The 21705-nt window shown below is 48.5% G+C and overlaps 1 protein-coding gene across 2 annotated transcripts in view; it reads right to left on the reverse strand.

Moving 5' to 3' along the window:
- UBE4B (ubiquitination factor E4B) overlaps positions 1 to 21705 on the reverse strand; it is a 1174709-nt gene that overhangs the window by 979624 nt on the left and 173380 nt on the right. For both annotated transcript variants that reach the window (XM_086921364.1, XM_086921363.1), the window contains exons 3-4: positions 19463 to 19598; positions 9729 to 9816 (exon numbers count right to left, since the gene is read on the reverse strand). In XM_086921364.1, the coding sequence (XP_086777490.1) occupies positions 9729 to 9816; positions 19463 to 19598 (224 nt within the window). The remainder of the gene's footprint in view (positions 1 to 9728; positions 9817 to 19462; positions 19599 to 21705) is intronic.

Consider the following 21705-nt stretch of genomic DNA (forward strand, 5'->3'; position numbering starts at 1 on the left):
TACCCATCTCTGCAGGAAAACCCATCCATACGAGAGGCTTTGCAATTTTGTAGACTGCTTGCTGCTACTTTCACTTCCTCCTCTTTAACTAGTGCTGATACCATTTGCAAATATTCTCTATAAATACCTGAATTTCTAATTTCTATGCATATATTTGCATTTTCGTAAAGAAGGCAAAATCGAAAACGTTTTTCAAATGGGCTAGAAAAATCCAGCCTATGTCTCTCTAATCCCAAGTGTGCATATTATTCTTGCATTGCTAAAACCGTATTATTGGTACAAATCACTTACATATGCCACTATTTTGCTGCTACCTCTCCTTCATAAACTGCTGTTCCATTGATTTAGATTCACTGATCTCTTTTTCTAATAGGAAAACATGCCGCTTTTTGCCTCTTCCTACTGGAAAATCTGTGCTCTAGTATTTTAGAAGATTTAGAAATCCAGTGCTTCTTTTAATTTGGTATATAAAGCTTGATACTTTAGGTTATTCACTTTCAGTCTCAATTTTGTGTGTAATAAATGGGCCTCTTAGGGCTGATTTCAATGCTTCACAAATGACTTCCTGTGCACCTATGCCTTTCTTTTTGCGCAAATAATTGATGAATTAGATTTCCATTTGATCGGTGATAAAATTATCTGTTAAGAACAAATTTGGACCAAGATCCATGTATTTGGATTGCCTGCTTCTTGCTTGAATTCTAGACTTAAAGGGCTGTGTGGTCTGAAAAACAATTGAGCATATTGCAAACTCAGATTGGTTTAGAGAGGAGGAAGAAATAATCAATTCTAAATGATGAATGGGATTTTTTAGAAAAAAATATGAATATGATCTAGTATTACAGTTTTCTGCTTGCCACAGATCTAAGAGTTATAGTTATTTTTTATTAACAATCATTGCTTTGGTGATCTTGGGATTTCTATGAAGCACATCATAATTCTTAATTTATAAAGACTGTAGGCAGTTCAAATGGCACTCAGATATAAAAAGGCTGACAAAATATAACCAACATGAGCAATAAACCATTCTGGCTCATTATATGATATTAAAGTCAAGTTTTTGTGGGTAAATATGACCCCTGAAACTATACATCTGGTCATGTTAGGCCTTATACATTTGGTCCAAAAAAGGTTTGGGTAAAAGGATACTAGCACCTCTGTGAGCTGCTGAGGAAAAGAAAAAGTATGCCTGCATAGAGCCTGCATGTTCACATGTAAGATTCCGATTTGCTCCTAATATTTGTTTCGTGTAAAAGGATAAACCAAGATTTAACTGTAGTGAGTCATGTTAATACCACCCTCTTCTTACTGAGATTGTTAACTCCATTCACATTTAAAGAAATAATTTTCAGTGTGTGCTAAGTATTGATAGTAATAGCCAGTCAGCTTTTTCATCATATTCATCAAAACTACATTCTCTTTCCTCTCCCATTCACTCCTGCCACCTTCATCTTCCCTAATCTCATTTCCTCTTTCTTACAACTTCCCCTCCCATACTCTCCTAACCAGTTGCAGTTACACTCATGGAGATCCCACCCCATGTTTACTATATAGGGCTCTAGTATGGCACCTAATGGGTGCACCCCTCTCAATTGCTCAAATCCATGTGCCCAAAATAGGCTTTATACCAATTTAACCAGTGGTCCCTTTTATTTTCCCTTTGGTTCCATGTGTATCCTTTTTTCTTTTAATTTTTCAGTTCCGCGAGAAAGGCTTGTGCTGTCTTTACTTCACTATCGGAAATGTTCCTTGTGCCCATACTTTAAGTTTTGCTGCCTGTATTAACATTGCTTGTGCTCCTATTTATTTAAATCCAAGTACTGTTTTCAATCAAATCAAGCAAACCGCATTTTTTTACAGTGCAGCACTGTCACCCCTCAGGGTATCTGGGTGCCGAGAGTGCTGTGTCTCCGTCGAAATGCAGGGTCTTGAATTTCTATCTGAAGTCCGCAAGGGAGGGTGCGGTTTGAATGTGGAGGGGCAGGTTGTTCCAGGTCCCGGCAGAGATGTAGGAGAAGAAGCGCCCCCTGCTGTGGCTACGATAATTCACGGGGTGTGTGCGAGGGCGAGCAAGGTGGAACCCAGAGGTTTCTTGTGGTTAGGTGGAAGCTTAGTCAAAGGCTGATATAGGATGTCCCTTGGTTGAGTAGAGGTTTATATGTGTGTGTGAGGCTATTGAACTGGCACCTCTTCTGGATGGGTAGCAAGGGAAGTTTCTGAAGTGAGGGGCGATGCTGGTCTATTTGGGGAGGTTCAGCAGGACTCTGGCTGCGGTGTTCTGCATGGTCTGGAGTCTTTAGAGGAGCTAGGTGGAAATTCTGGCTAAACAGTGTTGCCATAGTCGAGGCGGCTGGTGGAGAGGGGGCGTGTGACGCTGTTCCTGGTGTTAGTTGGGATCCATGTGAAGGTTTTGCGGAGCATGCAAAGGGTGTGGAAGCAGGCGGCTGCATTGACTTGTCGTTTCATGGTCAGTTGTCTGTTGAGGCGGATAATAAGGTTGCATGTGTGGTCTGCCAGTGTGGACGTTGGTCAGAGTTCGGCTGGCCACCAGATTTTTTTTTAAATCACTTCCTCTTTTCTTTTTACTCTGGTCTCTGAATCTACTCACTTGATCACTTGATGCTAATTAAATATAGAATTTTTATTGTGAATCTCTTGCTTGAAATGCTTTGAACAAGGTGTATGGAAATATTTGTGTAATCATAAAAGATCACTTTTAAATGTCCTTTATTTCCTATTGGTCATTTTTGAGAAGCGTCTTCTATTTATATGTTAGTAGTGTTTTCATAGAGGGTGCTATGTGGTTGCATAGAAGGGGTGGTGGTGGACAGGTAAGCCTTAGGGCAGGGGACCACGTTTCCCATTTTCGCTTAACTAATGGAAGAGTTGAGAAAATCAGATTATGGAAGAAGGGCTATAAAATGGCCTCTGCCCTCTTCTATAGTGTCCATCAACTGTATTTTTCAGATGTGTGCGGTAGGACTCTGCTAAGATTCTTGTAAGCTGGTCGGGGGTTATGTAGAGTATGTACCAGCAGATTTGAGCACTGTATCTTCAAGTCTCAAATCTATTTCCAGCTGTCCGCAACTCAATCCCTTCCCCGCAATAACTTTGGATGACCATTTCTTAGAAGGGCATCCTTGGCGTTCAAGAATTGATACAGATGCATCCTACTGCAGTGTTCAGCCCAATATTATTTGAATCACACCTAGTACATTGTCTCAGCCCCAATAGGTAATACCCTTTTCACAGAAAAGGAGAACTGGCAGGTGCCACCAGCTGAAGTGTGGTATACGCTTTAAGTTAACACCGGTGTGCATTTCCAGTTAGTCATCCAAAAAACGATTTGTGAACGATTGCATTGTGAAACTGCACATTTAGGTAGACATTCCCAAGCGAGAAAATATGGAGAAAGAGGCCTGGTAGAACACTTCCATGGCTCTTAAATGACCGAACCAAAAAATTACCTAGTGCTAGTATAAAAGATGACCATGGAGAAACAATGACCTCGACTGAAGAAATGATTGATGTATTCACATACCAATATAAGCAGCAATTTACAATGCAGGATCAGGTCCCACTGTACAAATCTCAAAATATCTGAATGAGATGAAGGCTTGAGTGTAGGGGCTAAATGACAACCACTGAATGAACCTTTTACTGTGGAAGAAATACATGATGATATAGATGTTTTAACTAATGGTAATACTGCAGGGTTTACAAAACATTCTATAAAACACAGAAGGTGCTGCTAAGCTCTCATTTGCTGCCAGCTAACAACGAAGTACTCTAAAACAGCATGCTACCAGAGTCGATCAATGAGGCTCCTCCATTCAATCTTGTGTTGCAAAGCCTTACTGCATAAGAACTCCACTCTTGCCTTCAACCATAACAAGACCAGATACCTTCGACAGAGAGAGGATCCGTTAAGGCATTTTACAAAATAAACACAACAATTTTTGTGACTTGTTTTTAATGAACACATCAGGGGGGGCGTGGTCAAGATGGCGGCGTGAGCAGACTTGTTGCTCTGTCGCTCCCGCCGACGGCCCAACAGAGCACCGTCTTTTTGCTGTTTTCAGCTGCAGACTGTCCAAACACCAGAGCTGGCTTGAGAGTGGGCATCGCAGGGATTCCGTCCAGGTGTGCGGCTGACCACCGGAGCGTGCATGGTGAGCGGGCGGAGTACGGCTGGACCACTAGGAGGTGTAGCGCTGAAATGTAGTATCAAACAGCGGAGATCAGAGGCCTGACGACTGAGGCGCGGCTTGAGTTAAGGCCTGACCCCACCCCCCCCCCCCCCCCCCACCCCCCTCTCCGGAGGCACAGTGGTCCGGGTCTGCCTCGGTGCGGCGGAGAACGGGCCCCGACAGGGTTGAGGCCGGAAGAGAGCTGCACCCGACTGCCATCTTAGGGCGACATAGCCGGGCCTAGGCGGGTTTAGGGCTGGTTGAGGGCCCTGTCATTGTGCCGGGGCCCTCCCAACCCGGAGCTCGCGGGCCTGAGGTTGACCTTGAAACGAGGCTCATAGCACAACCTGCAGCACGACACAGCGGAGAGGAGACTGCGGAGTCGGGCAGTAGCTGGCCGCCGGGGCAGAGGTGACCCCCGCAGGGAGGACCGAGGCCGACACGCCTGATTACTGATGGCCTGCACGCGGTGAGACAGCAGAAGGGCCCTAGATTGCAGACGTGCCCCATCGCCTTCTGCTGCGGATAGCTCTTCGGTGGCGGAGCCTCCGTTTCCCCAGTGAGGAGGAGTCCGGGGTCACTGAACGGCAGAAACCACAGCACAGGTCGCCCATCCGCCATCTTAGAGTGCCTGACGACGGTGTGGCGGGCCCAGGGCAGGTTGAGGGTCCCATGGGTTTAACGGGACTCTCCCGCCCCAACAGCGACAGGCAAGTGCCCTTTTTGAGGAGCCTCTGCGCAGTGTCGGAGAACAGAAGGGGAGAGCGTAGAGCTGGGTTGCAGTCCACCTTAAGACCCAGGGGACCCCCACAGAGCCGCATGGGGAGGCAAGAGACTAGCCCGGTGATCGCCTGCTGGGGGTGAGAACCTACATTTTCGTTGGATGACCCTCAGGTGCCGCATCTATCCCCTCAACAGCTGATCCACAATGTAGAGAAAAGAGGCACGACACGCCAATTTGTGACATGGCCCAACAGTGACTGACAGTAATTACAGCTACAAGCAGTCGGCCGCAGTGGCAGCGGGGAGGTCATCGTCAGAGGTGAGGGGAGGAGCGTCAGGGGGCCTGCAGCGCCTGGAGCTCAGCGGGAAGACTCTGCTCCACTATCACTACTTGGGCAGCATCGTTGTCCAGCTACCCTCACTTCCCAGTGGGCGGCCCAGCTGAGTGGCGCAGCGCAAGTAGGAGGCGGAGCAGGGCCGAACAGTGCTTAACCCGGACTTTGACTGTGGCGCGATGTGTCCTCCTCCAGGGGGCGCAAGAACAGATCTCTTAAAGACTTATTTGCGATGGCGCAGGCCGATCAGCACGATGGCGACATGGTGACGGGCCCGAGCATTCCGCATACATTAAGGGCGACAGTGGGGAACCGCTTACCAAAGCCTTCCTGAAATCCATGTTCGTGGCGCTAAGGGAGGATCTGCAAACCCTCAAGCGACACCTAACAGCAGAGATTAAAGACGTCCGCAGAGAGATGGACGGCATCGGAGAGAGGGTCCCCGAGCTGGAGGAGAAGAGCAATGGGAGAGACACTGAGATGGCCGCACTTCAATAAGAGGTCCTTAGGATCCATGATCAGCAAGTAGATATGCAGTCGCACCTTGAGGACCTGCTGAACCGCTCTCGCCGCCACAACATTCAGATTCAAGGAGTGAAGGCAGATGAGGACACGAGTGACCTCTTCAAATACACCAGGGAACTTTTCAATGATATTCTGGGCAGACCTTTAGACACTGAACTTCGCCTGGACAAGAAGAAATCCTCCAAAAAACGCAATAAATGCACCCTCTGTCGTTTCGAGGTCAGACCCCTGTTCTCTACCAAAATATGGCAGCACTCACCTTGAAAAAACGGAGAACCTTCAAGCCTATCACAACGTACCTTCGGCAATGCAACATCTCATACAGCTGGGATGACCAATTCCGGCTGGTGTTCCACATGGATTACAAACTATCAGCTGCGCTCCCTTTCAGAGGCATGTTGTTTGCTCAGAGTAGATCCCCCAGCGGAAGAAAGCAGAAAAGATGGTCCTAAGGTGGACAAAGTTGATGCAAAATCCTGTTGGCGCCAACAGGGCCGGAGAAGTCTCCCCAAAAAAACTCCTCCTGCTGAAATTTCAAAGGGCCGGAGGCCCTTGAGACCCCCTTGTTAACTTTCTTCCAACCATCAAAGGATGATGGACTACGAGTTAATTTTTCCTTTTTCTTTTCTTCAAGGGTAGGTTCTGCAGAAGGACGCTCAATAGTCACTTGGTTGGGGTTATTGTTCTTGTGGAATTTTGGGGTTCCTTGGCTACTGTTTTTTTATCCGCCGCAAGCTCTCGCTTACACAGTGCCTCCCTGTACGACAGACACCATGTACTTATAGTGCAGGGGAACCTGGATCCTGTCTAAGGCAGCCACCTAATTTTCACTGCATGACTCCTAATACACTTAAAATACTCACCCTGAATGTGCGGGGACTCAACAACCTTGTTAAGCGTAAAGCGGTGCTGTCCTGTCTGAAACACACACAGGAGCGGTCATATGCCTCCTCCAGGAAACACATTTATAACGGACAGACTGTCACCGCCTCAAATCACCTAGGTTCCCGACCCAGCTGTTTTCCTCTGGTCCCACTAAATCAGCGGGGTGGCCATCTTGGTTGCACAGCGGTTCCGTGGAGAAATTCTCCATAAAGAGGCTGAAATCAAAGGGCGGCTTCCTAATCTACCGATTCACCCTAGGATGCCTCACATTCACTATTGGCTCAATGTACGGCCCCAATGACTGTCAAGAGTGGTTCTTGAACACAGCACTCACTGAGGCAACAGCCAGAACAGAGCGTAGGCTTCTCCTGGAGGACGACCTAAACTTAGTCTTTGATTACATAGCACATAGATCCTGCCAGCGTACTAATCAGAGAGATGCACTATCTGCAACAGGCCTAACCAGACTACGCAACCTAGATCTCCATGATCTATGGAGCTGCGCACAACCACATAGTGCAAATTTTCCTACTACTCCAACGCCCACAAAAAGTACACTCTGTTAGATTACCTGCTGACATCCACTCCTCTACAGGCAATGGTTGAGAATGTGGCGATAGGTGTAGCCTCTCTGTCGGACCACGCACCAGTCATTGTTAGCCTCACACTCCCCCCTCACCCCCCCCCCCCCCCTGTACAGCGCTCCCCAAGGGTTTGGCGCCTCCGGGAAACCCTCCTACACCGCACCACAGTAGCAGAGCAGATACAGCGCTCCATAAAAGATTACCTCTCACAATCCAAACACCGACACTTCACTTTCCACGCAATGGACGGCGCTTAAGGCAGTCATTCGAGGGGGAACTAATAGCCTTCTCGACCGCGGAGAACATAGAGCGTCAGTGCAAGAGGGACGACCTTTCCAAGAAAAGGAAAGAAATGGAGCAGAAACATCAGTGTACAGGAGCGCCTCACATCAACTCAAAGCCATGCGACAACAGCTAGCCGCTCTAGACCAGGACCGAGCGGAGTACGCAACCCTTCGGCACCCTTACTATGTGGGTGGAGACAGATGTGGACGCCTTCTCGCTCAGAAGTTAAGAGACCCACCAAAAACAGGGGGTCAGGGAGATCCAACGGTATGACAGACGGCGAGTCTCCTCCGACTCGGAGATTGCTGAGACATTCTGGGATTTCTATGCCCGTCTTTACTCCAGCTACCCCCCTCTCCCTCACGGATGGTGCTACTTACCTTGCCCTCGATGGCTTGTCCAGCTTGATGAAGGCTCAGGCAGATCACTTAGACCGTGACATCAGGATAGAGGAGGTCATTGCGGTCATTTCACAGCTTAAACTCACCAAAGCCCTGGGACCGGATGGCTTTTCCGCCATACTCTACAAAACATTTTGCAACGTGCTGGCCCCGTACTAACCAAGCTTTTTAACTTGTTCGCAGAACCTGGTGCTATACCAACGAAACTGCTCTAGGACTCTATAGTGGTCATCCCGAAACCGGGAAAGGACAGGACAGTCTGTGGGGCATATCGCACCATCTCCCTCTTTAACGGTGATCTCAAGCTCTACCCTAGGATATTAGCGGCTCGTCTCTCGCCTTACATGCCTGAGCTCATCGACCCAGACCAGGCGGGATTTATTTCCCAATGGCAGACAAGCAACAACACTAAACGGGTATTACACCTTATTGAAAAAGCCTCCCAGACGCGAGGGGAATATATGTTCTTACCGTTGATGCCGAAAAGGCCTTTGACTGGGTCCACTGGCCATACCTGGATCAGGATCCGACTCGGGCGGGTTTGGGGAGAGAAATTTTGAATGCTCATCCTTAACTGCTACAAATTTCCATCGGCTACAGTACGGGTTAACGGCCACACATCATCTTGTTTCCCAATAGAGAGGGGAACACGCCAAGGATGCCCCTTGTTGCTGCTCCTTATTGCCTTCTACATGGAGCCACTGCCCCACTGCCTCCGCACCCAGCCGGTGATCACAGGAATCCAGTTCGGGACTATACCCACACAGTCAGCTTGTACGCTAACGATGTCCTGATCCCTTTATGGGGCCCTCTCCGCACATTATCGGAATGCCTAGCAGTGCTAGACACCTTTGCATTGGCATCGGGATTGAGGGTGAACATGGACAAATCGGTTGCGCTTGATCTCTCCCTCACACCCCACACCCACGCCTGCCTCAAAGTTCGCCATCCCATACAATGGGCGACCGACGCAATCCCGTACCTGGGGATTCAACTGACCCCCTCCCTGGCAGATACAGTGCACATCAATTGCACAAATTTAAGGCAGAAGATTTGCAAAAAGCTGAGCCAATGGAAACACTACCGCTCTGCTGGCTTAGTAAAATAGCGGCGGTCAAGATGACCATTTTGCCTCAAATTTTATATATATTTTTCACACCTTACGTCTCTGACCCTCTGTTGGCTGGACCATACAGACCCAATCCGAACGTGCACGTTTTATCTGGAACGGCTGCATACCTCGGATGAAGCTCGCCTTGACGATACTCCCCCTGGAGGCAGGGGGTCTTCACGTTCCCAACCTCCTTTACTTTCAGGCGGCCCAGCTGCGACAATTGGTTGAGTGGAGCCGCCTGAAATCGGAGAAACATTGGCTCTTCGAAAATCAGGCAATAGCCACCAAACCGTTGCAGGGTATCCCATTCTTAAGTAAGAAACACAGGCCGCCCTCTCTTTATGTGTCCTACATTACCCGGGTCTTACTAGACACATGGGCTCACACTAACCTAAAACACAATCTCACTACCTTCCCCTCGCACTTCCCCTAAGGTTTTACATTAATGATTGCAAAAGACATTTTGAAAATACAGTTTGAAGATTAAACAACTATGTACTTGCTGTTAAGGAAACTGGAAACGGCAGCTGATTTAGTAACCTGAAATTAAACATCCACTCTCTATCAAAATAAATAAGGAGTTGCCACTAATGAAAACAGCTCAATAATATGACAAAATGACTGATCTAGCAAACTGCCTGAGGTTTAGACTAGGTTTCTTCAGGAAAGAGATAGTCATCACTTACTTTATCCAAGAGGCTTCGTTTCTCTCTGCGATCCGTCTCGTCTACCTCCATGTTCTCGATCCCAGAGTCTACATCCACCTGGGACATGCTGAAAGTGTCAAACAGGCAAACGTAAGTCAGCTCAACAGACTGCTGCATTAAATACAATGGATAGTCATCGAAACAGATACGGAATAATTGTGTGAAACAATTTGGTCTACCAGGTGTGTAAGGCAGCATTCCCCCTCCCTCTGCACAGCCACTCCTGTTATTTTACATCCATTTTTCCTATTCCCCTGCTACCAAATACATGGAAGGATTTAGAGTAAGTCAGCCTTTCACCAAAAGTGGATGAATGAAGTTCAAAAAAGTGTAACCACATAGTACAATCAAAGTATAACAGCTGAAAATGAGCCATGTTGTAAGGAGTAAATGTGAAGTAAGGGACAGTGCAGAAGGATTAGTTACTTACCTGTAATCTTAGTTCTCTTCCAGGGGTATCCTCATCAAAGTCATAAGCACATGAATATTCCCGCCCATGTGCGGGACCCCGGAAAACATGTATCATATATATGTAGCTCTACATATATGTATATATACATAAATAAAAACTCTCTGGAAAAGCTGAACAATGATGCCATACAATTCGTTTGCACATCAACATTCCAACAAAAGCAGGGAGAAAGAAAAACCTTTGAAAAATGCTTTATTACACAGTAGAAAAGACAATCCTGCTAGGAAAATGAAAGCATTGTCAGCACATAGGCTGCATTGTAGGGAAAACCATAGAGTAGAAAGCTGAACAGCCAACTCAAATAGAAAGTAACAGAAAACTGGCACTGTGCCTTTAAGGCAGCCATGACTCCTAGCTCCCATCATGCCTCAGGGATAAGAGTTAGGTCAGTTGTTCATTTCGGATAACCGCAGACCATTTCTTTAAAAATCATACATATATTTCACATGACTACTTGCCCGGGGAGGCGGGTGGGTTGCTTATGACTTTGATGAGGATACCCCTGGAAGAGAACTAGGATTACAGGTAAGTAACTAATCCTTCCTTTCCAGGGGATCCTCATCAATAGTCATAAGCACTTGAATAGAATAGCAAACCAACCCCTCATCCGGCGGGCAAGTAGACTGGAAACTATGCAGACAACAGAAAAAACAACCCGCCGTTAGGCGAGCACAGACTCCGAGCCTTCAACACTTGAACAGATTCCGCAAGGAGGCCTGGCCCACTTGGGTATCTGCTCTGGAGTCTGAATCCAGACAGTAATGCCTGGTAAATGTGTGAACCGATTTCCAAGTTGCCGCTTTGCAAATCTCGGCCATTGGTACATTATGCAAAAAAGCCACTGTTGCCGCTTTGCCCCTAGTTGAGTGAGCCTTAGGGGTAACGAGCAAAGGTTTATTTGCCAATTGGTAAGATAATTTTATACACGAGACTATCCATCTAGCGATTTTCCGTTTGGAAGCACCAAAACACGTTCTGACCGAACCATAGTTTACAAACAACTGGTCAGATTTTCTCACGGATTTTGTGGCTTCTAAGTAAAATTTGAGAATCCTCTTTAGATCCAGCGAATGCAGAGCTCTCTCCGCTGGAGTCGTAGGGTTTGGAAAAAAAATAGGGCAAAGAAATTGACTGATTTACATGAAACTCCGACACCACTTTAGGTAGGAAAGAAGGGTGGGTTCGCATAACCACTCTATTATGGTGGAACACTGTATAGGGCTCTTTAGATGACAAAGCCTGAATTTCACTAACTCTGCGTGCAGAGGGGATCGCTACCAGGAACACCACTTTCCACGACAGGTGTTGCAGAGATGCTTTATGGATGGGCTCAAACAGATGGCCCATGAGCTTGGACAATACCAAATTCAGCTCCCAAGGTGGAGAGGAAGGTCTTACAGGAGGGTAAACCTTTTTTAGCCCCTGTAGGAAATGCTTAACCACCTGAAGCTATAAAAATGAAGGTTGGTTAGGAGACTTACGATAAGCCGTAATGGCTGCCAAATGTACCTTTATAGAAGAGTACCTTAAACCAGACTTGGCCAAATAGAGTAAGTACGGTAGGATGACTTCCTTCTGACCAGTAGTCGGGCTCCAACTCTTTTGCACACACCACAGATAAAACCTCTTCCACTTCATTGAGTATGAGGTTTGTGTGGAAAGTCTCTTTGACTCCTTTAGAATGTCCTTGCAGTCTGCAGGAAGATTTAGGTGTCCATACTGCAGGAGCCATGCTGTCAGGCTGAGCGAGGGGAGGCTCGGCTGGAAGATGTTCCCCTCCATCTTGGAAAGAAGGTCCGGCCTGCATGGAAGCCTCCGTTGCGGGCGAATTGACAATTGCAGGAGATCCGGGTACCACCACTGGCGAGGCCAATCTGGTGCTATTAGTATCATCTTCATCCTATATCTCAGAAGCTTCGCCACCACCTTCGGAATGAGAGGGAGGGGTGGAAAGGCGTATGCAAACGTCCCTGACCAACTTATCAAAAGTGCATTCCCCCTCGTTCCTGGTCGAAAGAATCTGGATGCGAAGGTGTGGCATTTTCTGTTGTCTTCGTCTGCGAAGAGGTCGATGCTGGGATGACCCCACTGCTGGAAAATGTTGTTTACTACGTCGTCGTTGAGCACCCAGTCCACTTGCTCTTGGAAATGACGACTTAGGGAGTCCGCCTGAACATTCTGATCTCCCGGTAGATGGACTGCCGGTATCGACGGGTTCCTGGCTAGCAGCCAGTGCCAAATCGCTTGAGCCTCGAGAGACAGAGGACGAGATCGTGTTCCACCTTGTTTGTTTAAATAGTACATGGTAGTTGTGTTGTCCGTCTGAACCAATATTGAGTCGGACTGAAGGGCTGGTTGAAAAGCCTTGAGGGCCAAGTGGACTGCCCGCAGCTCAAGCATGTTGATATGGTAAGTCTGCTTGTGGGGGGTCCATCTCACCTGAGTTTGAAGAGGCCCCAGATGCACCCCCCAGCCTTGAAGAGAGGCATCTGTGATCAGAGATTGTTCCGGCGTAGGCTGATGAAATGGAACTCCCACCATGAGATTCTGAGGGCGTATCCACTGGAGGATGGACTTCCTCGCAATGGAGGATAGAAGAATCAGGTTGTTCCACTGACCCGAGACCTGACTCCATTTGTCTTCCAGGTCTGCTGAAGTGGTCTCATCCTCAACCTGGCATTGGGTATGAGAAAAATGCAGGAGGCCATTGAACCCAGCAGAGAAGCCACCTGCCTCACTGACGGCCGCGGAGTTTGAAGAATCAGGTTTCCTTTGATCTTCATTGATGCTAGTCTTTCCGCCGAAGGAAACACTTTTTCTCAGACGCAGTCGATAGTGGCCCCGAGATAGTGGATTGATTGGGTCGATAGCAGAACTTACTTGTCCAGATTGACATGAAGGCCCAAATGATGAAGAAGGACCAGACACATGTGAAGATGGTCCTGTACCAGAGGAGGGGATGATTCTTTTAGTAGCTGTTAGAAAGGGGATCTTAGGAGGGAGGCAGAGGCTGTCTGGCCGACCACCCCAAGACCCACCCCTCCTTCTAGAATTGGCCGAGCGAAGTCGAGAGGCCTCCTGGCGAGGTTCCTCCCCTAGGATCGTACAGACGAGCAATCACACCACTACAGATTGACACCACACAAGGATAGATTCTTAACGTCTTTATCAGCAATCAAGGCAGGTAATCTTAGCAATACAGGTTCAACTGGATCAAGGGATCCTTTAGGGCTTAGTCACTGACGGAAGGGGTAGCGGAACAGTCTTGGTACCCGCCTGGTACAGGGATACCCTACGCTCAGCTCTCAATCCTCGAGCTGGGGGGTTCCTCGGGGTCGGGCCGCGGCAGCGCCAGCAGGGCTCCAAAGATGGTTTCAGCGAGGATGGACTGCGGCAGCGCCAGCAGGGCTCCAAAGATGGTTTCAGCGAGGTTGGGCCACGGCAGCGCCAGCAGGGCTCCAAAAATGGTTTCAGCAAGGATGGGCCGCGGCAGCGCCAGCAGGGCTCCAAAGATTGTTTCAGCGAGGTTGGGCCGCGGCAGCGCCAGCAGGGCTCCAAAGATGGTTTCAGCGAGGTTGGGCCGCGGCAGCGCCAGCAGGGCTCCAAAGGTAGTTTCAGCAAGGTTGGGCCGCGGAAGCAGGGCTCCAAAGGTAGTTATGGGTTCCACGTAGATGAGTTCGTCTCGGAGTCTCTCGACTACAGGATACAACTGGCGACCTGCTCCAGAGCTGCCCCTGATATAGGTCAGGAGTCCTTTGATGTCCGGACCCTCGCACCTGGGGGTCGGAGGGGCCGGGATGACAGTGTCCAGACACCCAGCAGGGGGGTGGAGCCAGCGCCCAGGGAGGCCGGAGGCGATCGAAACCAGGCTTCGGGGGACGGCTGGAGGGCCATCGAAACTCCTCTCCTCATTGATCCGTCAAGTGGCCGCTTTACCACCTGGTCGGGTCTTGGTGCCTCGATGTCTGGGCTTGACTGGGTCCGCGGCAGAGGTCGGGCCGAGGCCACGGGGCCTGGTCGTGGAGGGTCCAAGATGGAGTCGGGGTCTGAGATGGTGGCCCGGGATAGGGGTCGGACCAGCAGAGTGGGGCGAGTAGGGGTTGCCGAGTTCCAGAGGGGGAGAGCCGGCGGTCGCCCGGAGGGGTGGCTCTCGTGAAGGGTGGAGGGTGTCGCGTTAGGCCGGAGGACAGGGGTCGGGGTCGTCCAGGTCCCGTCATGCGGGAGGAGTGGGACCACTCCACGAGGCCGGATCCAACAGTAGCCTATCGTCTAGGAATGGGTATACGTGTAGGCCTTGACGATCTAAGTATGCTGCTACTACCACCATACACTTTGTGAATACCCTTGGGGCTGACTTGAGGCCGAAGGGCAAGACTTTGAACTGGTAATAATCTTTCCCTACCGTGAAATGTAGGAACATGCGATGCTGTGCCGTGATCGGGATGTGGAAGTATGCATCCTGAAGATCCACTGAGCACGTCCAATCGCCCGTCTTCAGGTGAGGGAAAATCTGATGGAGAGACAGCATCCGGAATTTTTCTTTTTTGATGCATCTGCTTAGAAGACGCAGATCCAAGATGAGTCTGGAATAGATGCCTTTTCCTCTTTGTAGCAACTGGACCACTTCTATTGCTTGCTTCTTTAGAAGGGTCGCCACTTCCTGACGCCAGAGGTCCACATGATGTTGTCCGGATTTTGTCGGAGGACAGTCTTTTGGAGCTTTGCAAAAACGTAGTGCATAGCCATTGACTAGTATTTTGTGCACCCACTGATCTTTTGTTATTGTGCGCCACTCTTGAGCATAGTGCATTATAATACCTCCGACTGGAGTGCGCAACAGTGCTGGAGGAAGCAGACTCATTGCTTCCCTCCTGCCTTGGGTGTGGAAGAGGTTTGCTGCTGGCGTCCTCCTCTTCCTCTGGAAGATCGTTGGCCTTGATATTGGGATTTCCCCTGCTTATTCTGGGACCATTGAGGGGTTTGAACCCTCTGTTGGCCCCCTTTGCGATTGTACTTGTTGAAACGCTTTCTGAATTCTTTCTTTTTTTCAAGGCCAACCGCTTTCAAGGTGTCCAACTCAGTCTTCATCCTGCCCATCTCCTCGTCTGCAAGGGCCCCAAACAGAGAGGTACCGGAGAAGGATAAGTTTAAAACGCGTTGTTGAGCATCTGGTTTCAACACAGTGAGTCGTAACCAAGAGGAATGGCGTGCGCAAACGCCATGCGCATAAGAATGGGCCGCCAGGGAGACACCATCAGCTGCTGCGCTTATTACTTGGTTAGACACCAAAGATAATCTCCGCGAAGTCTTGTTGGTCTTCCTTTGGGAGTTTAGCCATGAAACGATCCAAAGAGTCCCACAGGGATCTGTCATAACGCCCTAACAGGGCTGAAGCATTATACACCTGTAGCGAGGATGCAGCCGAACCACAGGCCTTCCTTCCCCAAGAGTCCATGACTTTACTGTCCTTGTCTGGTGGGACAGAAGAAGATGCCACCGAATGTGTCTTTTTCGCTGCTGCGATTATCACTGAGTCAGGGGGAGGATCAGATCTTAAAAACAGCGGATCAGAAGCCGCAGACTTATATTTCTTTAAGATCCTTGCGGAAGCTGCTTTTGCTGATGCTGGGGTCAGAAAAACATCCATCACCGGTTCAATGACTCCCGGTACCAAGGGGAGTAACGGTCTTGACATCGATCGTTGGTGCAGCGTTTCAAAGATAATAGACTTTGACGTCTAAGTTGTGGCCATGGTAACGGCCAACTTCTGTGCACCTCTGGATAACACATCGGGAAAAGTGTTCACGTCATCAATGGGTGACACTCTGCGGGGAGGACTCTTCGTGAGAGTTGGAGAGTAATCCTTCTTAGACGATTGCGTTGTCGTTGACGACCATGATGGTGTACGCTGCCTTTCATGATGGCTATGTCTTCGGTCCGGAGACCTGCCTCTATGCTCCCTGGGGCGAGTGGTAGGCGATTTGTCTGCCTCTTGCAGCAAGCGCTGTAAAGGAGACCTATTTACAGGGCTTGAATATTCAGCCTCCCTTCTTCCTCGGCCCACTGCTGTCGACTGCCACACATGCAGTGGTTGCATCCATCTGGGAGAGAGGTGAACCGAAGGGGTTTCTTGTCTCCTAAGAAGGCTTCTAGAAGGGGAGTGTGCAGGGCCTACAGATTGCACAGATGCACTGTGAGAAGAGGCAATTGTCTGTGGGGCACTTCGGATGGAATGTGAAGAGGCCCCACGTGATCTTGAACGCGACCGCCGTCTCGGAGAGGGATGAGACGTTTGTCTTGACGTGTATCTGCTCTGCGTAACCAATATGGGAGTGTCTCTGGTTTGCGAGCTTCTCGTCAACGTCGATCTTGAGTGTCTCGACGTCATATGACGTGACGCCGAATGGCTAGAGTCTCCAGATCTTGCTCCATGAGAAGAGCGTGCCTGATGCCTCCCCGGTGCTCTGTCCGACGGAGAAAACCTTCTCGACGTTAAACGATCCCTTGACGTCGACTTCCGCCTCATCGGGGATCTGGACCTAGACGTCGAACGTCGATGTGACGCGGACGGAGGAGATGGTACTTGCCTCGACGTCAAACGCCTTTTGAACGCCGCCGACGGAGACGTATGCCTCGACGCCGGTCGCTGATGATCCCGCGACGGCGGAGCCTGACTAGACGTCGACAATCGCCTGGTTGACGCCGACGGAGTCCCATGCTTCGACGTCGAACGCCTGTGACTAGGCGTCGACGGAGGTTGTCTCGACGTCGAATGCCGCTTCGACGGCGACGACGGAGACCTATCTCTCGACGTTGTACGAGCCCGCATCAAAGGAGATTGTTGCCTCGACGCCGATCGTCGCCTGGTTGCAGACGGCGGAGGTCTCGACGTACCTGTGAATTTCGGCGACGGCCGGTCATATCTCAACGGCGAGCCCGCCGCCGATGGTCTCTTGGTGGTCGTTTCAGACGCTGAAGAAGGGTCTTGAAGCGCCGAGCCAGACGCTGATGTTCTCTTCTTCTTCATCAGTGGAGACCTGCCTCTAGAGGATGATCTTCTCTCAGCAAGGCCATAGAGGCAAATCCTCTCTCGGTCTTTTAAAGTTCTTTTAGACAGAAGACAACAATGCTGGCAGGTGCGAGTATCATGATCTGAAGGCAAACATGAAGTCTGTTTTTGCCTTCTTTTTGCCACAGAAGGGGCAAGCATCAAAAAGGGAAGGCATTTCGGACTGGAAAATAATGCCAAAACCCCTCAAAGACAATTGAAAAACACTTCAACACAGGAAAAATGTCGAAGGAAAGAGGTTTAACTCAAAAAGTGAAGCAATTTCTGACTAAAAGTCAGAAAAAAGAAGAGCTGTAGAGACCAGGGTCCTGTCAGAAGGAGCCGGAAAGAACAACTGACCTGTCACCCCTGAGGCAAGATGGGAGCTAGGGGTCATGACTGCCTTAAAGGCACAGTGCCAGTTTTCTGTTACTTTCTATACGAGTTGGCTGTTCAGCTTTCTACTCTATGGTTTTCCCTACAATGCAGCCTATGTGCTAACAATGCTTTCATTTTCCTAGCAGGATTGCCTTTTCTATTGTGTAATAAAGCAGTTTTCAAAGGTTTTTCTTTCTCTCTGCTTTTGTTGGAATGTTTATGTGCAAAGAATTCTATTGCAGCATTGTTCAGCTTTTCCAGAGAGGACTGCATTGTGAGTGTTTTTATATATGTATATATACATATATGTAGAGCTACATATATATGATATATGTTTTCCGGGATCCCGCACATGGGCGGGAATATTCATGTGCTTATGACTATTGATGAGGATCCCCTGGAAGAAAATTATGGGGTCTTGTTTAGTTCCCTGCCATGATGATGGATTAAACCCAGATCAGTTGACTGGGGGTGAGTACTTGCAATGTTCAACGCTACATCCATCATCATTGTTCGCCCTAAGTTGGCAGGGTATGCCCAGACATGGGTCCCTTGCTCACTTTGCCACTGGATTCAAGCTAGCCTGGCTGATGACGGCTGATTAGCCAGAAACCGGTCCCTGGATGCTTGTTTCGGGTCCAGGGAAGACATGGCTTGGCAGTTCGGGCTGGACTGCCCCATGAGGCACAGGGTCAGACTGATTTGCATAATGTCATGTCTGAACTGCGGTGGGGGAATGAGCTAAAGAATGATCAATCAATCAGAACTTTTGTAAAGCACACTACTCACCGGTGAGGGTCTCAAGGTACTGGGAGGGGAGGGGGCTACTGTTCAAACAGCCAGGTCTTGAGGAGCCTTCTGAAGTTTAGCAGGTCCTGGGTCTGCCGTAGGGGGATGGGGAGGGTGTTCCAGGTCTTGGAGGCGAGGTGTGAGAACGATCTGCCGCCAGAGGTCGCTCTTCGGATGCGGGGGGCAGTGGAGAGGGCGAGGTCGGCGGAGTGGAGCTGGCGGTTGGGGGTGTAGAAGCTGAGTCGTTTGTTCAGGTATGCGGGTCCGGTGTTGTGGAGTGCCTTGTGTATGTGGGTGAAGAGCTTGAAGGTGTCTCTGGTGGGGTGTGATGTGGCAGCAGCGAGGGATGTTGAGGATCAGGCGTGCAGAGGCGTTCTGTATGCGTTGTAGTCGTTTCAGGAGTTTGGCCAAGGTTCCCGCGTAGAGGGCGTTTCCATAGTCCAACCTGCTGCTGACGAGGGCCTGGGTGACTATTCTTCTTGTTTCAGTGGGGATCCACCTGTAGATCTTGCAGAGCATGCGGAGGGTGTTGAAACAGGAGGACGAGACGGAGTCGACCTGCTTTGTCATGGAGAGAGTAGTCGAGATATGATGTATTAAACCCAGATCAGTTGATCCCCTATGGTTTTGCTTTGTTCGCATTAAGTTGGCAGGGTATGCCCAGACATGGGTCCCTTGCTCACTTTGCCACTGGATTCAAGCTAGCCTAGCCGATGACGGCTGATTAGCCAGAAACCGGTCCCAGGATGCTTGTTTCCGGTCCAGGGAAGACATGGTTTGGCAGTTCGGGCTGGACTGTTCCCATGATGCACTGATTTGCATATGGCCATGTCTGAACTGGGGTGGCGGAGTGAGCTAAAGAATGATGATGGATTAAACCCAGATCAGTTGACTGGAGGTGAGTGCTTGCAATGTTCACTACTCCATCTATCATCCCCTTTGGTTTTACTTAGTTCCCTGCCAAGTCATCAGAATATTCCAAATGAAAATGTTTGATAAAGAGTACCTTTAACTGACACCACTAACCTTTTCTCACACAATACGCTATCTATGTCCATACTCTGCGAACGAGACAAGGACTGGCACTGTGTCTCGAGGCTGTTAGATGGAGAACTGCTGAGAGAGCTAACTCCTTCGCTGCTCTGACTGCGGTGCGCCGTCCCTAAAGAAAACAAATAATTGGTTAGAAGGGTGAGAGGTGGGAAAAGCAAAGGCACGATAGTACACAATTAGGAACTAGTACAACGGCAGCCTAAGAACACAACACAAGGAACGCTAATAAACTGAAAGATCCTTATCGGAGCAAAGTGAAAGTTATTATACTGAAATACCTTGATACAGAGACCTTGCTCGCAAAACCTGAATGGTGTTTAAGGCAGGTTACTGGTCAAGAAGACCTCCCATTAGTTCACATTACATTACAAAGTAAAAACATGATATAAGAAGCAATGGGTAAGCTGTTCAAAAGAGAGGATGCTAAGAAGGACAGAGGTTTTTATTATGGAGCAAAAGACCCAGAAAACCAATGGTTGATCGTTCGAGAATGTAGACATGAGGAAATGTGGCAGAAAGATACCCTTCCTATGGAGCACTTGGCAATTATTAAATACATACACAAACTAAGAAACCAAAAGAAAAACATTACAAAGAGATCAATGGGTTCAATAATGCAAAGGGAAGGACCCAAAATTTAAAAAAAGCTCAAGAGGTAGCAATAACACGTAGGCTTCCTAAAATGAATTCAGTAAAATATAGAAAAAAGTGATGGATGGAATGCTTGAATTAATCTCACCCACTAGTAATTACTCTGACCACATCCCAGTCCATTGTTATTTTGCACACCATGCCACCTCCGTTTGCAGCCAGCCATATGCAAATCAGTTTTCCCCTACTCCTCTGGAAACAGTCCAACCAAGTCCACCCAAAACTGGAGCTCAAGCAACCAATGCCTTAAGTGTGACAGGTATGCCCAGACGAGGGTCCTCTGCTCACTATGCAATTGGAACCAAGCTATACCCTACCACTACAGAGTTGTATTTAGGGCAAAACCGGTCTTGGGTTGCTTGTGTTATGGTTCAGAGAGTACCTGCTCTGGCAGTTAAGGTTGGAATGTTTCTTTTGGAGCAGGGTCAAGACTGATTTGCAAATTGATGGGTACAAACCGAGGACATGGACAGTGATGCGCCCCAAGCTATTGCCAACGGCTCAGAGTCAGTCTATAATCTTGTTGTTATTTAAATTAATACAGGACATACCTATGTATGATGTACAAGTGATTTAAATCCTAACATGCAATGAAAATGTAATAGTGTTGCCAAGTATTAGAGACTATACATGCATACATTATAACAATGCGCCTAAATGACTGAAAAGATCACCAGCTGCTTAGCAGGTAAAACTGTAAATACAGATCATACTGTTGCTTGTATAACTAGTTGTTAACAAGTTCCATGCCACATACTGCGCCAAAGTTAAATGTATAACTCACCTGCCACATGAATTTGAATGTCACCGAATGACAACTTGAATGCACATCACATACACAAGTCTGTAAAAGCACATCTGGTCTGACACATAATGGTCCACACTCTGAAAGTAGAGCTCACCAGCCATGTAATGAACTGGTCTGTGAATAAGCTGACCAGCCACGACATTAAGGGTTAGAATGCGAAAACATGTCTGCAAGACCTCCTACAGTGTAGGACTGGCTTAGGGATTTACAAGAAGGGGTGGTGTTGAGGAGGTACACACGAGAAAGACATGACGGGATGACAAGCTAGTGGATGATCTGTTTGCGTGGGGAGCTAGGACACAAGCATTGTCGAAGCCCCCCCCCAAGTGGGTACCAAAGCTAACGATTACAGAGTGCTGTAAGATGGGCCTGCATGAGAGGGGGAGCCGTGTGTTGGATGTTGACAGATAACTAATGCCAATGGGTCTTTGGAGATTAGGTGTAAATCCACGATGACAAAATGTGGGTCATATGCAACTGATACATGGATGGGAGCACGGGTGAGGGGGAAGTGGGTTTTGAGTTGAGTTTAAAGGCAATGTTTTTGCAACAGTGATTGCTTTAATTGTGGCTATGTTCTTTCACGTAAATATTGTTGTTGAACTGGACACTGAGTCGGTGTTGAAGTCAAGTGTTCTAATTTAAGCAGTGTAAACTGTCCTGTTTGAACAAAATGCCAATGAAAACAATTTTAAAACATGTCTGTGGCACACTGATCCAGACAACTAAAAATGCACACACACACCACCCTATTACA

The sequence above is a fragment of the Lissotriton vulgaris genome, chromosome 5, assembly GCF_964263255.1.
Source record: "Lissotriton vulgaris chromosome 5, aLisVul1.2, whole genome shotgun sequence".
Taxonomy (NCBI): Eukaryota; Metazoa; Chordata; class Amphibia; order Caudata; family Salamandridae; genus Lissotriton; species Lissotriton vulgaris.